General features: G+C 44.1%; 1 protein-coding gene across 1 annotated transcript; it reads left to right on the forward strand.

Annotated features, from left to right (window-relative positions):
• Positions 1-383: 383 nt before the first annotated feature.
• Positions 384-17,438, forward strand: T265_09490 (hypothetical protein; the record flags this gene model as incomplete). The annotated part of the gene is made up of 14 exons (XM_009175572.1): positions 384-453; positions 492-568; positions 607-696; positions 750-857; positions 910-1,089; positions 1,143-1,384; positions 1,433-1,683; positions 1,989-2,298; positions 2,382-2,742; positions 6,020-6,184; positions 7,977-8,666; positions 10,812-10,894; positions 15,472-15,552; positions 17,172-17,438. The coding sequence occupies 14 exons, from the start codon at positions 384-386 to the stop codon at positions 17,380-17,382; spliced, it is 2,919 nt and encodes a 972-aa protein (XP_009173836.1).
• Positions 17,439-17,467: the final 29 nt, after the last annotated feature.

Raw genomic sequence — 17,467 nt, forward strand, 5'->3', positions numbered from 1 at the left:
GTAAATTGTCTTTGGTGGAAACAGCAAAAGTTCTCCGATCTTTTGTTCTTATCGGGATGCTTTACTTACATGAGCTTCTCATTTCCTTATATTGTACCAAATTTCCGTGCTCGGAATTTGATTACAAGTGTAGTTCATACTTCTACACCCATCTCAAATGTCTTTTGTGACGCATTATGCGCCTCTGGGGTCGGGAACATCTGGGTTCACTAGCAGTCTTGTCACAGCAGATATTTGATTTTACTGGTTCTTAAGACGCTGTGGTTCGTTTCTGGAAGTAGTGGGTTCGGTACTTGATGTTCTACACCGCACTACAGTGGTGATTTATGGTGATATCCTACCTCTTTCCTGGCTTTCAGCCGATTTGAATATCATTCGTCAAAATGGATAACTCTGAAGCCAATTGTGTGTTCTTCAAGAAACGCGCCCGTCAAACGATACGGTCAAAGAAAGGTTAGACAGAACGCTTTTGGGCGTATGTGATATTCTAGAATCCTCGTCAAGTGAAGAGGAAATTGAAGTCAAGCGAAGGGCTAAACGTCAAGAATACAGTGGATTGCATCAACAGGTAACAATCCAGCATACTGGTTTCTTTACTTGCTACAGACACCGAACTTTTCCAAGAAATCACGTGGATTATCCGATGATGAAGGGACCAATGAAGTTGCAGTTGCTTACAAAGCTTCACGGTCAATGGTGAGTTTCTGGTATAATTACAGTCACGAGTGTGCCGGTTGTTCTTGTTTCAGGAGTCGCATATCAGTCGTGAGCACTGCGCGACGGCTACATATGAACTTGACGCAGATCATTCTTGCGATGCCCAGGCTATCTTCGAACGAGCCCAAAAGTTGAACAAGGTATTTTATTTCTCCGTTGAAAAATGGTAGTGTATTACTTGTCGTCCAATAGGAGCAGGGTTCCCAGAGGAGCAAAGTTTATATGGGTGTGAACAATTACGCACAGTACATTGAAAAGAAAGACACTGTACTTGGGAACGCATCTAGCGGATTCAATCGGAAGGGTCCGATGAGAGCGCCAACTAATTTACGAGCAACGGTTCGGTGGGACTATCAGCCAGATATCTGTAAGGTAAATCGCGCTTTGTCCGCTTCACATTTATATCACCCTCATTTTCTCGTTAGGATTACAAAGAAACCGGATTTTGTAGCTTTGGTGATAGCTGCAAATTTCTTCACGATCGATCAGACTATAAACACGGCTGGCAAATAGAGCAAGAATTAATGGAAGGAACGTATGGCATTGAAGGCAACGACAATCGCTATGAGATTGGTCATCATTCCTCTGAAGAAGAGGCCCAGGACGAAGATATTCCTTTGCAATGCCTTATTTGTCGCAAGGATTACAAAGACCCTGTGGTTACTACGTAGGTTTGTGATTGGTAGTGCAGTTTTTCTTAGCTCCTTATTTTCAGCTGCAGGCACTACTTTTGTGAAGAATGTGCTTTGAAACGATACAAAAAGACTGCTCGATGTTATGCATGCACGGCAGATACCAAAGGGTTTTTCAAATTTGCCAAAGACTTGTTACCACGCTTGGCGGCCATTCGCGCAAAAAGGAAGAAAGGAAAGGATCATTCCAGTGATGAGGAGGATGATCAGAATACATCATTTCACCGACCGGGACTCCCTCATTCAAATTCCGATCACGCAAACCTCGAAGAAAGTGGGTCCCCGGAATCCGCTGGTATACAGACCGACGACACATCTTCCAAGGTGAAACTTCCTGTCCCATCCGAACCAAAATGGGCTGAACCTGAAACTGTACAGTACTGCGACTCAGACGAAGAGAGTGACTGACAGTTGGCCCTCTTGTATTTATTTGTTCCTATTCAATACACCATGCATTCCAAACACTCTTCTCTTGCGTTTCTTGTCATACTAAGATGTGGCGCTTCAGTGAATGTATACATTATTTCAGGGGTTTCCGTTGGATGGACGACTTGTACTCCATCGTTGGTTGTGACCCAGGGGCCAGTATCGAAGATATCAAATCGTTGGTCAAACAAGCTCGCCTTCGTCTTCATCCGGACAAGAACAGTCTCGACCTACAGAACCCCTCTCACCAAGACTTTCTGGCTCTTGAAAGGGCTTGGAAAATACTACAATGCCCCGAAACTCGCAAGGCTTATGACAGTGCTTACTCTCGGCATAACTTGCTTAAAGACTCAGCTGGACTGCCTGTTCAAGCGGACCTTCGGCTAGATCAACTACAGTTCGAATCCGATAATAGTGCGGATTGTAGCACATCTTTGCTCGGAGTGTACTGGACACAGTGTCGGTGTGGTGGGACCTATGCACTTGATTCAGTAGCTGCACTTTGTAAAGCAAAATTTATCCCATGCACAGATTGTTCACTTGTAGTACGCATCATATATCCCGAAGAGAGTTGATTTTCACTCGTATTATGACAAATAAAACTTGGATTTTCCGTCCTTCCGTTGTTCTTCAGCTGTTTGCCAACGCCAGTATCTTAAAAAACGTAGCTTTTGTTTTACTTTCTCTTCCAACTGTTTACGGCAGTTGTTCAATGTTTGGACGAACCACGACAACTGGAAATGAGCCTACGGACGATGAAATTGGTATGGAACCGCCACCTTTTCAAGCTTCTAATGCCGATAAGGAAGCAACCAGAAAACGGAAGGCGTTGTTTCTTCGTCAAGTTTTGGTGATTGCGGATCGGTTCAGTCGAAATCCAGTGTCTTTCACAATGCTTGCTTCAGCGGTTAGTGCCGGACTTTTTTTCCGTATACTACACTTCGTGCCCCCCCTACAATTTTCGCTCATCTCATTCTCACAGTTGCCTGTGAAGATGGTGAAAATCACATGGGCTGAACTACTAAAAACACTAGAATTGTACAAAAGCATAATTCGTTTGGCTAAGTGAATAAACTATCAGGTTTATCGGGTTTTAAGACATTCAGTCCGTAGCGTCTCTAGCCAACTTGATCGGTGTCAGTCTGAGATTCCTGTTTGTTGGTTAGTGTGGATGACTAACACTTACGATAGATTGGTTAAAGGACCTGTCATCATGTACTCTGGGGTTTGACACCTTTTCCGGTCTATGACATCGTAATGGAATATTCCTTCCGGGTATTGTTCACAGGTTTTGTTGGTCTGTATGCGTTGAGGGGTTCCAGGAAAAGTAGATTGGTTTAGGGGGGAGAGATAAGTGAATCTTACTTTGTTTGGGTTTTGTACTTTTAGACCAAGACCATTTCACTGATAACTGCACACCGGCTTGTGTCATCTCGATTGATCTGAAACCCTCCTCCACATGCTTGCCACTTTTTTATCATTTATTTTTGAAGAGCATGGTCACAAACATAAAAAGTGAGTGCAAGCGATGAATGCGAAAGAGTAACAGGAGAATATGGGAGAAAAGAGAGAAGCGTCTCATTCGAGATCATGCCAAGGGCAGTGCCAGTCTGATGAGGTGAATCCCAAAGTATGTAAAGATTTTGGTATGGGAACACGTGTCTAAGGACCAACAACCAAAGAAAGGACAAACAATGGTGAATGCTCTTCAAGGCGCAGTGTGCGCTAGCACAGTCAAGACTCGCACATCAGGCACAAAGTGACCATCATACTGGGTCTGGTGTGAGGTTAAATGACAAAAATGTACCTTCAACGCCATGTGCCACGCATAAAAGTGTCATAAGTACGCAGGGAGCCCACAATGGCAAGCAAACACAAGTCACTGACTCATGCTTGGACGCTTGGTGACTGCCACTGCCTCGGCCACCAGTCGCTGTCTAAAAATGTCCACGTTTTTCAAATCTGTTCAGTGTCCAGTGCATGTACTGCCATTGTCGAGCCCTTATCTATCGCCTGATATTTATCTACGTTTCTGGGTGGTCTGCTTATGCATCACTTATGCTCACCGATTCTGATGTACAGTTCCCTGGCAGTCTGAACTATATAAACATTCGTCCATTCGTTACATTTCATTTTGTATACACAGTCCCCATCAACCGTAATGCGATCCTTCAAATGCACCATCACAGAACATGAGGTCTTTCCCTTCTGGAATGCGTCTGTAATGTTACCCATATTCACCACCCTTTTAATAACTTCAGATGTCCGTTTTGCATGGGATGACTGCCTCTTCCGACCCGCTTTTTATCGGGTCTTCGTGTTGGGACCAATGCCCATCTTAAACCCACTGGGTATCCACTGTTTTGAAGTCGTTTTTTTGCCTTGAGTTGTGCTGCTCTACAGTGCTCTTACTCCACCGAACATTGCTGATACCATACAAGCATATACCACCTTTGGATGGGCTGATGAGTGGTTTCAGTACACACCACTATCTGTTGGCTTCCGGAAACAGTCGTTTTTGATTTATAGCTCCTTTTATTCTACCTTTTCCATTGCTATATTGGGCTATACGGATACTGTTCTGTTTCGGGATAATCAGTGTGCAACACTTAAGGCAACCTCCTGTTGTTCAGCTCATGTTCTGCCTCGTCTCACTGCCTTCGAAAGGTTTCGGAATCACCAGTTCTACCAACTTAAATGCAATTTGTTTGGGCTTTAGTGGGCATTTGCGAACCGAGTTTGTTTGTTGTTCACCTACGCCACCATGATAAGCGAATCCGGGAAAAGCCGCACAGTTGCTTCCCCCTCAACCCAAGCCCTATTTGAACTGGGTTAGCTCATCAATTTAACCTGGGTTCGCTCATCATAATTGAACTATTTCCAATATGGCTGATGAACCAACAATCTCCCTTGATGATTACCTATGGTTGTTACGGCCTAAAGTTGTCTGTTTTAACCGATAGATCCTTCGAACGACCTCTATATACCGACAAGAAAAACATTTCCGGTCAAATAGCTGAAGAATAGTCCTTAACGTTGTTCACCCAAGGCCTCCTGGCAATGGTACTCAGGCGTATATAATTCTAGCACCTTCCGGAGTGAATATAAGAATCGTTGCGTTTCAATTTTCGATAAATCGATGTTCCAGCTCCCAGTTCTGTGAGGGATTTCCTATACATCGAGCCTATTCCCTCCGAGAGTCATTGCTTGGATACTGTGATGCATATGCTTGCTTACTGAGCCAGATTCATCCCTAACTCACTGTTTTTTTTACGTAGAACATCTTACCAACATGCCGTGTTGTAAAAACACCTTGAGAAATCTGTTTTCGGAAATGTTCGTTTGGTGGTGAGGCTTCCAGTATCGTTCAACTGTAACTTTTCCTGTGCCTAGCTGCCGTGCCACCCGAAGGAAGCAGAGGGCTGGGGAAATCTGTTTTCGGAAATGTTCGTTTGGTGGTGAGGCTTCCAGTATCGTTCAACTGTAACTTTTCCTGTGCCTAGCTGCCGTGCCACCCGAAGGAAGCACGAGGGCTGGGATACTGTCAGGTTGCCCAAGCCTAGACAGAAGTCGAGATGCAGAGGTCAGATTCGAACCACGGACTTTCCGGTCAATAAATTCGTGTTCTAACCACTTGAGCCGTCTTGCCCCGCTTCCAATATCCTTCTAAATAAACAAGATTTTCCTCTTAAAACCACTAGCAACGTCGGTGCTTTATTTCCAGTATGGTTTCTAAATACACTATAGTGGTTGTTCCTCAATACCGATTCAGAGTACTACTAGACCTCTGAAGTTGAATAATTTAGATATTTTTGATATTCTGGCCCAAGCACTTTTCATGGCATGATTTGGCAGTTTTATCGGATGATTGCCGTCAATTCTTTATCGCTTTTCGATGCGCAACCCTGTCATCGTGAAGTGGTCAAATAATAGGTCATCTTGGGCTCATTACTCAGCATACCCTGTGATGCCCATAGGTCAACAGTGAGTGCATCAGAAAATTCAACGCACAATGCAAACGTGACTGACGCGAAGTCGGACCTAAAATGCTTTGTGCAATAGGAGCAGACTTTTAGCTATCTGGGCGTAACAGTTCTGTATTCGTCATGTCGCTTGTTTACTCTTAGCTTTTAACTGCTGGTACCGATTGATTCCCTTTTACTTATGTTCGTAATTTACACTAGATTCCTTGGCTTGAACGCGAACAGTACGATAACATCGCCGTGGAACGCAATGCCAATGGCAATTGTGGCTACATTCTCTGTCCCAATCCACTGGGCGATCAAATCTCTCAAGTTTATCGGATAAACTCCAACACACGTCGCGTATTCGACTTGACACATCGGAAAGTTAGTGATGGTCGTAACTTGTTCATGTTCATCACTGCCAGTGTTGCAGCGTGCTGACATACATGACTCACGTTAACCTCGAATTCAACACGTCTGCTGCTTTTAGTGAGTTTTCTATCCATAGCTGTTACTATTCCCCTCAGCAACGCAGAACTAACTTGGGAAGGAATATGTGACTCATCCGAACTATGGTCGGATTGAATTTGGATGGAAGCTCTTATTCGTTGGAGTTTTTGTTAATCTTTACATATCCACTCTCAGTATATGTTTGTGCTTGGTACTTGCACAATATCTCTCAAAGACAAGGCCTCAGATTCTGTCCCATCAAGGAGGTGGTTCAATTTGGGATAAACGAATGATTTGTCTTGTGGTTGCCGTGCACCTCTATACAATCGTATTTGAAAGACAATCGTTACAAGGAGAGTTGTTAGTTTTCAGGAGTGCCTTACTTGGTTTGTTGACGAGCATCACTTGGTACTTCTATATTCATGTACAGCCCGAAAGCTATCTACCGGGCTTTAGAGAGCTAAGACAAGTTTCCGTCACGGTCGTTGGATCGAAAAAATTGGTATTATCTGTCAACCCTGTCTTCGCACGAAAACCGTAGAACGTTTAGGTAACTTAGCCTTTTACCTAGGTTAGCCTGTCTGTCGGTATAGGACAACCGTTGTGAACGGTTACTTAAATTCATAGATGAGTGTTTGTCGTTAGTTGAAGCTTCTTCGAGTGGCATATGCCATAAAAAAACATAACTTCGAAACTCCAAAGTAGCGAACGGGTATCTTCGTTTTCGAGGGTCGAGTTGGAGCAAATTTCAGAGCTAAAATTCACTGGTTAATTTTGGTCTATTAGAAAACAAACACAGACATATTCGTAACGCACTACTCATAAGGTTACTGAAAATCCATCGACAGCCCACGACCGGCTTCGCCCTTCTTGGGGCTCATCAGGTAGGCGTAGTCCCCGAGTTTCCGTCAACCTTATGTTCTACTTGAAACCGAATTGCACGGAATTAGCAAATACACTCATTTGCAAACTAATTTGGTTTAGCGAGGGCCAGCTGAATCTATCGTTTGTGGTGTTTCCAGGTCGTGGGTTGTCGAAGAATTTCCAGCAAGCTTATGAGTAGTGCAACGATATCGTTGCATATCTTGAATATCCTAGCAACTGGAACATGAGGCGGCCTGGTGCAACATATTCAGTTGCCTGGAGACATCACAAACTAGAGATTCAGCTGGGTTCCAGGTGAGTCTCTCGCAAAACCAAATTAATTTGCAGATGAGTGTATTTCGCTAACAAACACAGGTATTTAATGACTATTTGGGTGTAGATTCTCATACGGACAAACCTCATTATAACTACTCGACATCAAATTGGTTGATTTTTAGCGTGATAAGTTTTACCCGTCTTCACCACTGCCTATAACATTTCACAAGCGCGTCAGCAATTAGGGTTTGTTCGTCCACGAATTATTAAGTTACATTGAATAGGAGGAGGAGCACGTGGTAAACAAACTGACCACTTGATAGTGTGGCGTTTGTTTAAAAAGGATTGGCAGGCGTCGTGGGACCGTGTTTAAGATTTTTTGTGCAGTTCAGGAGGCGCCTCAATTTCTCACGATAATTTAAACACCCAGTCTGTGGAAAATTAAAAAGTGCCACTAATGTATTCCTTTTTTTGACGGTCTTAATAATTGATTGTGCAAATCACTGAGGCATGTTTCCAACTCTTTGTAATCACTGATGTTGTCAACAACAAATTGCTAATTCATTTATTTTGCCTTTTCTCACAGCATTTCTGTTCTGATTGGTGTTATTCGGCCTCCTGTTACGTTAGAAAACAAATCCCCACCGAACCTGGTTGGTGTCGTCCTCACGGAGGCAAAGGAGCTGTAAACTTGACCCTTCTGCCCAAACATGCTCGAAGTAGTCCAGGCAAATTGGTGCTAGATGGTCTCAGACGATTGCATGTGTCAGTTCAAGATGAACCATTTGACAACGAGAGTGATACTGATCAATCAGATTCTAAAGCATCCTCTGTGTCTGATCCTTCCGAATCGGATGTCGTTAGTTCGTACAGTAGTGACTCTAGCGGCGTCAGTAATCCGCCTTCTCCTTTATCGGATGGGGATGCGCAGGAGAGGCGTCTAATTTCCAAGAAGTCCAAAACCAGTAGAGCGGAAACTTCCTGGGGAGTTCGAATCGAGGTACCTAAACACAACTTGGTAATAGAACACTCGCCCTTGCCCAACTCAAGTGAGACCTCTGTTTCACAGCTGCATACTCCTCAACCTGATTATCATGAACAACTGGCTTCCCAAACAGTCTGTCCGAGTTTGTTCACCGCTGTAAGAGTGCGTCTACTCCAATGGATAACAAGCAAGGCTTTCCGCGTACTCACGGGCTCAAAAGTTCCCTTACCCAATGAGTCTGTCGAAGCAGTCAGCCCCACTGCACTCAGTAATGAAGCCTCCAGTTCACCTGTGAGTTAGTTTCATGGTTCGTTGCGTTAATTATTTGCTCGGAGTTTTTCTATCGAGTGTTTTTCGAAAAAAACCACTGCTTGCTTTCTCCAGTCTTTTCGTTCATAAAGCTGTTGACTAGTTGCTCTCTCACTTATTTTGTGCTTTCAGTCCAGTCTTAGGTAATCCACAAATGGAATGGTCTTCGATGGTAGCCGGACTTACATACTCTCGGTTTTCATGCAGAACTGTTGTGGACTTCGTCGAATAACCCAGAGTAAAGAGAGAGGCTCGCTGACCGCCAGGCAGCATGACCTTAAAGGTATTCTTTCAGGTTACATAACCGAGTAGATAGTGAGCAAGCGCCTGACTATCGGAGGGCCACCATAAAGAATGGACTTTTGCCATGATAGCCAGTCTATTGTGAACTAGTGTTCGTGGCACCTTTGTTTCCTGAATTTGTTTCCGTTATTTCCACCCGATGTGGTCACATACAAATTTTGGCACCTTCAAGCTTATCTGCACATTTGCCGACCGTTCTGAGTTTTATATGCTTAAGGATTCTTGCGGTAGATCAGAAGGTTAGTTGATGTGCGTGGAACTTGCTTGATGTTTAGTCAATTGAATGTACTGCATATCCATAAATGCAATCTCGTCGGGATAGTTCAAAGTTCTCGTGTTTTGTGTCTTCACTGCATTTTTTTGCAATCCAATCTGTATAACTTAGCTCGCGAGACCGGTTTTCGGATAATCTCATTCGAGTACTTGAATTTGGCCATAGAAGTCATTAGAGTGACAAGTTAGCAAATTAATCTTGTTTTCTGTACGTGATCTCTAGGCACTTGCAACGACACAATACATAGAAGCTGTAAGCATTAGTAGAAGTCTTTAACGGTGGAAAAAGTTTATAACGCGCGTTACGACCATGTGACTTTGATATGGTCCAATCAGGCAGATATGCCTATGAATGATGAAGATTTAAAGAGGGTACAGTTGGTTCGTAAAATCGTTCAGGAAATTGGAGCATCTTTTTCCTTCTTGATGTGGCAGTCAAGCACCAAATTCCCGCACCGATATACTGTTGTCCTTGATGATAATGAGATCGCCTTAGCTCCCTGTGCTTGGACTGCCGCGATCAAAAACATCCGCAGAGCGGATTCCTTCGCAGGAGCTGGATACAGTCATCTTAAAGTAAAGCAAGTGCAAGCGACCAATAGCTCGAAAGCTTATTCGCCAAAATTCGCTATTGGTGTACTCTAACCCTTCCAGGTCGGTCCCTATTTCTCACGCTTCGTCCCTCTTCGTCGAATCTCTAAGTTTTATCGATCCAGACTGTGTACCTCACTTTTTCTTTCTCACAACCTAGCTTTGAACTGCTTTGACAACCTTTCTTGACCCAGTCACGTGGAGCCTGTACCTCAAGTAAATAGTGGTTCATTTCCCAGCCGAACTTCTTTCTCTGTATAAATCTTAGATTCCCCTACCGCAGAATACCACTCTCATTCTCCTCTCAATGTTAGATCGCATCCATAGAAAGGTAATTCAACTTGCTTCCATCTGACCCCTTACTGGTAATGTTCACTCTCTTCCTCATCTTCAAGATACAGCCTACCTTCCCCTACTCCATGGTTACCTTCACGACAAACGCTTCCCAGAACTTGTATAAATTGTGCCGGTATCCTTCACTTTTTAGTAGTTCCACACGTCCTTGTTCGTTCACTCGCACTTGGCAGCGTGCTTCATTGTTAGAACAATTTTCTCCTCTTCTTCCTACTCTTGAATATTCTGACACTATCTCCCCCTAACGCATATTCACCCTCTGGCAGTCTTCCACTTATCTGGACTCGAGTACACGCGTACCAGTTGAAGCCATCGCAATCGTTTTGTTTTTTGGTCGTTGAGCAGGTGATTTGCAGGGAAACTCATCTCGGGGCCTCTAATGCTAAATAAACTATTCATTATGTAAAGACCGTACTGTTGGGGCCATTTCGCTGCGAGACCTTCACTATCTTCGGTACTCATTTTTCCATGTACGTGGGTTTCTTATTCAAAATTGACATTCACTCAAGCGAGGTTCAGCACTTATTGTCACCGAGAATCAGAACGATCATTTGTTTGTGACACGTTTTCCCAACCAGAAACACCTTTTTTTCTATATTTATTTAGCCACCAGGCGTGCTGCCCTTGCTGGAGTCTGTCTCTGTGGATACAATGCGCCGCCATCTGCTTATGGAGGAACTGATTCCAAGGTCAGTCACTGCTTTTCCCTTGTATTTTTCTGCATATGCGTTGAGCTCATTTTCCCTGAAAGACTTTTAATGGAGACCTCTGCATAGCGCTAATTCCTGATGTCTTTCATACCATTGTTCGCATCTCGTTATTCGAGGCAAGGAAGCAGACACTTCGAAGAGCTTCATGCCAACCGTTTGCGTTGTTACTCGTAGTTTTTGGCGATTAGACACAGGACAAAAGACTGCTAGGAACCGTATGTGTTTTACCTACCACGACCATATATATTTCCACTGGCTACCTTCAGCTAGCAGCCAACCCGGAACCGTGGCACATTCTGTTTTCCATGTGAAAGCATCAGTATTGTTCACAGAAATGAAAATACCCTGATAGGGATTCAAAGGTGTGCGACACTTCGGATTTCTCGTTTTCGCACATTCAGATCGGATTATATTGGTGGCGAGCCGATGATAAGAAACTATCTGAAAAGTACTTGCACTTCAATCCCCAAATATCATTCACTATTTCAGAGTCCGGATTTCAAAACACTCAATATGGATCGGGGCCAGCACTTTCAGTAGAGCTTACATTTAATACCCCCCCCCCACAAGAGGCTTACCGCCGTGTTAGCCTTGTGAGACCCATCCGTTATATTCTTGTGGCGGTTTCCGCCGGGAGGGAAGGGCAAAGGTGGATGTCGGCAGCCTTATCTTGACTGACGGTCCATTGGTCGTCCATCTGGGAAGATGACTAAACCCTTACACTAAATTAGTATAAGCTTGCATAAACTGGCCAGCTGTATTCGTTTTCATAATCCGACGAACAGTCCCATGCTGCTTCGCGGATCACACTTGATTGTGTCTGAGCTGGAGTTACATTCCCGAACAAAAACTCCCAAGAAGTCATCCATGCTGTATCACCATTACCTGACGAAAGTGTCTAACCGCGTCTCCAGGATACGATGCATCCGGTACTAGTCCATCAGTGTTGAGCATACGTGTGTGGGCTGGGTTTCTGAACGTATTGGCTGCTGAGATGTCCACACTTTGTTGGGTGATTGCGGAGAATTCGCAGTTTCCATGACTACCCACCAGGTATCACATGTCTGTCGGAGACCAGACTGCAAAACCTAGGTAGTGCACGAATCCCAGTAGATGGAAAGGACGCTTACTGCTGGTTCCGTATGGTCCCTATGTAGTTGCTTTTGCAATGAGTGTTAGTGCCCACAGTGCACTTATACCTAAACTCAGTTCTTTCAAGAATTGCGATAGCTCGCTTTCAAGACTTTTGGCTGATTCCCGCCTCCTTCCTCTTCAGTTGACTGCACCATGAGAAAAGTTTTTGCAACAATCTGAAATGTGCGGCCGATGGGATATCTGAGCACAATATACTGTCGGCCGCATTCGACTGGAGTGCTCGTGTAAACTAGTCAGATTTCTCCCGCCACATCGTGTGTTCGGTTTGGAATAGCCGTGCGGAAGTGTTGACAAACTTGTCGATCTCGCTAATCGAACCACTTAGTCATTATCAGTACGCACTTTCAGCCCTCAAAACTGCGTTATAACGTCGAACTAGACAACACCCCCTTCGCCTACTCGACGATATCCGGGTGCATCCTCAATTAATGTGGGCATCAAAAAAAATCGTTGATCGCACCGATCAACTGAAATAGGAACGCAAGAGGGTCAGATCGTATACGCGTGCAAGCCACGGTGGAACTCCATCCTTCATTTTGGCGAAATAATATACCCTTCCTAGTATCAAAGTCACCTCATTAGGATACCAAGAGACATAGGGCTAATTCTCTAACAACGCGACTGACAGCATATTGGTTCAATCGCCTGGAGGCCAAATGGTATTGACGAGAGATCAGCGGTAGCAACAATACAAGAAATCTGTGAAGCCGAGCGAATCGTTGTCTGACAAATTGAGTAACCTCAGCAGCAGTGTGAAGACTTGTTTTCCTTATCGTAATAGTGTATATGTAGGGTAATTCATCCAGGTGAATGTTCACCAGAATACGCCTTGAAGAGACAGGGCCTATTGGTTTGCACATATCGGTTGCTCGTTGAGCTATATCTGGGGATTTTCATACAACTCCACAATCTCTCCCACCGGATGGGTCAACGGATAGAGGTCGGACAAGCACAGTCTACTAACCCTCTACAGTGAGGACTGGAATAGATATGGTATCTCGTTTATTGAGAGTAGTAGCCGAACGCCGTTGCCTCGAAATCAGGCTTTCGGACCGAAGGTTTTGATTGAAGGTCATAGCAACCCTCGTGTCTAGAAATTGGGTCCCACGGCACTATCTCAGTCCACGTGCTACCGTGAATTACAAATGCTTTCATGCCACCCCGGTCGTGACATTAGTTGGTTCGCCTTATTTGATGCGGATAAGTGGAAACAGTTGATTGATGGTGGCCCCTATCTTCCTCTGTTATAATACTAATACACTAATACACCAGTGCAGGCTGCACCCGCCCAGATTGTCACACTCGAAATCGTGAAGGTATTCACGACTGAGCGACGTGAGTTGTAATTCAGCATCTTGAATACTTGGCTATTATTAAATGAGGCCTCAACTGAATTTCGACCAAGTCTTTTCTTTATACTAGTGTTCAGATGAGATTACAGGAAAATAGTTTTTTCCCCAAGTCCTCATTCTTTTTTTTCACTCTTCACTAAGTCGTTCTCTCCCCGCCGCTGTATGGCAGTGAAGCACCATCATTTTCTGTTGATGCTGATGACCTGGTAGGATTATGCTTGGTAGGTGATTGAACTAAATTTCCAATACAGTCCGCCTTGTAAAGCCAAGCTCATTTCTGCTGAAAAGCCGTTTATATTTTTGGGGCCATGAGTGGTGCATACTTTTCAGAACACGCACCGGTTCTGTACAGGAGTTAAACAATTCAATGTCCGCTCAACAATGCTGGTAGCTTGTTGTAGCCAGATACATTCATCCACGACACTTTGGATTCACATGACGCAATCTGGCTCTCCGGCTCCTAACAGAAAGCTACACGTGGTTTGTTTCATCTGAGCCGATTACCTGTAGTTTGCAAGTAATGCTGATATTTCCACTTGTAGATCTGTGTAAAAAAAAGTCCGCCTAATTTGAGAGATTGAGAGCATCATACAGCAGTTTCTTTATTGAGATACCGTAGCAGTGTGAATCTCACAGGTTGGAGCTCTCAGCGTTTTAAACGAGCGTTTAAAGCACCACCTTCAAGCTATGAATGATTGATCAGTAGTGATGAACTTACATGTACTATGAAGTACATTGTGCATATCATCGTCGAACCGAATATTTTCTTGTTGACAAGCTTCCCAATTGTTGAATGTCTCGTTGAATGACCACACGCTGTCAATCAGCCAACGCTGTACTGTTTTTGATTCCCTTGAACCGCACATCATCCTGGGTTCTTGAAAAGGATTAATGGTTGCTCAAAACTTCTCGGTTTGTCTGTATACAATGACTTAGCCCGAACGAACTCCCCGTATCCTCAAAGTACCAATAACTTGTATCAAGGTAATTGCCTCGTCCCAACAAAATAACTTGAAATAAAGCAAATCTGTTTCCTTTGTCCACTCCATGGTGAAGTCCCATCGTGAAAATAAAGTGACAGTGGAATGAATTTCGTTGCGGTTTGTCAGTTACCTGTTAATATGAGGGCCAGTTTTTTCTACCCTAATCGACTCGCTTGACAATACCACCCTGTCGAGTGGTGACTGTTTTGTTTGTCAATCAAATGAACATTCTTCCTACTTTCTTGCTCTGGCCTCTATTTATTGTTCAGTTTGTTCGTTCAGTCGGACATGTCGGAGATCTGTTGAGCAAGCGGTCAGCACTTGGATTGGACTATTAGTCTGTTCGTCTCGTGTGCATCCATCTTTCATGATTATATGCCCCACTTGATCACATAGACACGCACCGCGCGGGTTGATAGTCTTTGCGATTTTTGTACACCTGTGGTAGGTGACCTACGATCCGAATAACTCTATCCTGAAAAGAGATCACGTCATGTAAACTCTGCCCCGAATACCAGTCTTTGTTAGTTTCGTCTAGTACTGCTGCCCATTGACCAGTTCTCCTACAGCAGTCCAAGTAAAATCACCCATACCTGAAAAAAAAAACAAATATGAAGCATACTCTTACTGGTCTAAGTACCAGAGCCAATCATTCCTGCGGACAATATCTGTCTAACTGACCATTGCACACTTATCTGTGAGGCCTCATTTTGAAGCCAATTATTAGAGATTGTTTTTAGCAAAGTTTGTCTAGCAATATTTCATTACCGTCACCAAATCTAGGCTAACTAGTGAAAGGTTAAAGCGAGCGGATAGAGGCGTTAGTCTAAATACCTGAGGTCGAAATGCAGTTATAACCGGCGCGCGAACAAGGCGAAACCAGTAGTGGGCTCTTACAGTCAGTCTCGCCAAACTGACCCTGGAGTTGCCTCTACTCCCCAGGTATCGATGCGCGTCAGTAGTTGTTTACCTTCGTAGCATTCCACTACAAAGACGAACTATTGCCCACACGCCAGAGAAAGACGGCTCAGCTTGTATTCTTTGGTACTCTTTGTTTTTTCTGCAGCGTAAATGCTATCCTTTCCAAGATGCATATTTCCAGCCAACCGACGCTGTCCCTGTTGGAAAACGCGGTAACACATTTTCGGTAAGTTGCTGTACATTTTGGCCGTTACTTTACGATCGCGCGAGGTAGCTCAGTGGTTAAAGCACGAACTCACCAACAAAAAGGTTTGTGGTTCAAAACCACCCTTAGACTTCATGAGACATAAATGGAACTTTGCAGCAAACTTAGTTCAGCCACGATCAGTGAAGTGCCGAACGTTTGGCTCCCTACACTCTGGGTTGAAACCAGGTTTTCTATTATTGCAAACTCGAATACCCAGTTCGTTGAGCTCCCACGGCATTGTGGCTAGGTGTCTAGGAGGTCCTAATGTTCGCCCCCTTTTTGGACCGGTAGCTGTCAGTTTCTTCGTAACTGTCATGCAGTTCGAGTGTCAAGTATACAAATATGCCTACTGAACTACGGGTGGTGAAACTGATGCATGACGTATACATGGCTTACGGTCGTTTGGGCGTCCGATGCTGAGTAGTGAGGGAGGGAAGTACATGCTGCAGTTGTTTTTGCGAAAACCACCAGCATCTGAGGGCGGATTGTCCTCATGACGAATACTAGTATGGCGATATTACTAATAATACTATCATAATTAATCTTCCCCAGTTTTTCCTTACTTAGGCCGTACATCAACTGTCCTTGAATTTTCAAATAACCAGTCGCTGAATGCTGATTATTTCAGCATGATGTGTTCTTATTTTTTTTAAAAAAAAATGGAATAGCTGATTCCCAAATGCGCGCTTTAGGTTATTCCAAGTGGGCAATCGTTGTCAGGACAGGCGATACAAAGGTCGTCTGTTGGACAGGGGACTGGTTGCAAGCACCATGGTTCCTTCTGTGGGGACCCCTACGTAGAAGAAACAATTTATACTGCACCGAATATCTCCCTAGCACTCAAAGTTCCTCACAATCGTATTGAACAGTTTCCGGTTCCCAAAATGGCTTACCTCCCCTCCAGGAACACACCGTATTCATGTTTGCCGATCGGTATTCATATTTAGCTGGCATAAGTGATAGGCTAGATTAATGCATTACCTGCGATAGAATCAAGCGCTTGCTGGCTCAATCTAGGATTCAATAGCGCTTGCGTTCTTCATAATTCGATACATGTAATATTAATCGAGGGTAACAAAGTTGGGACATGAGATGAACTAACTCAGGATAGCTCGATATCCATCGAAATCCTGACAGCTGCAGCTGTCAAGTGCCATGACGTTTTCCTCGTTCACTTATTTTTCTTTGTGGCCTATTTTACTAAGTAAAGAAATAATAATTGCTCGGCGCCCAGCTGCTATACTACCCGGGGGAAGCACGAGGTTGGCCAAGTCTAAACAGGAACAGTCGTAATGCAGAGTTTGGACTCGAACCACGGACCTTTCGGTCAGTAAGTTGTTGAGCTGACCTGCACAACAATCACTCATTCGCATAGATCGAGAGAAAAGACTGATGATCATCATACAGACCAACTGTATTGATGTGATACACTTGTTCCATGTTAGGACGTCCCCGCGTTTTTCGATAGAATTTTCACAGTGGTCCAACAGGAATCTTAAAGTCTCTATAGTTAATTGGCTAGTGTGTAATGGGTGTCTAACTAAAATTCGGGCCGTTCGTACCTTAGTATATCTGTTTCTATTTCCACATCCTTGCAGGTTAACAAACAGAAATCTACACATGAGCCGTGTAGAGCGGAGCTTGATTTCGTTGGCTATTTTACGTTTGATGGCCCCGTCGAATTCCCACCTTGCTCCGCTCACTGATGCACAACTGGCGTCTATCTTGGAAACGATGACTACTGAGTCACGTGAAGATTTCCTCAACAATGTCATCCATCCAGTGTACAAACATTTCGATGAAACCTAGTTTTTGTACTGCATATGTTCTGCGGACGGTTCTGTATATAGTAAATAAACTTCAAACGACCGTCCGACTTGTCACCACTGGATCA

This window comes from Opisthorchis viverrini, assembly GCF_000715545.1.
Source record: "Opisthorchis viverrini unplaced genomic scaffold opera_v5_278, whole genome shotgun sequence".
NCBI lineage: Eukaryota > Metazoa > Platyhelminthes > Trematoda > Opisthorchiida > Opisthorchiidae > Opisthorchis > Opisthorchis viverrini.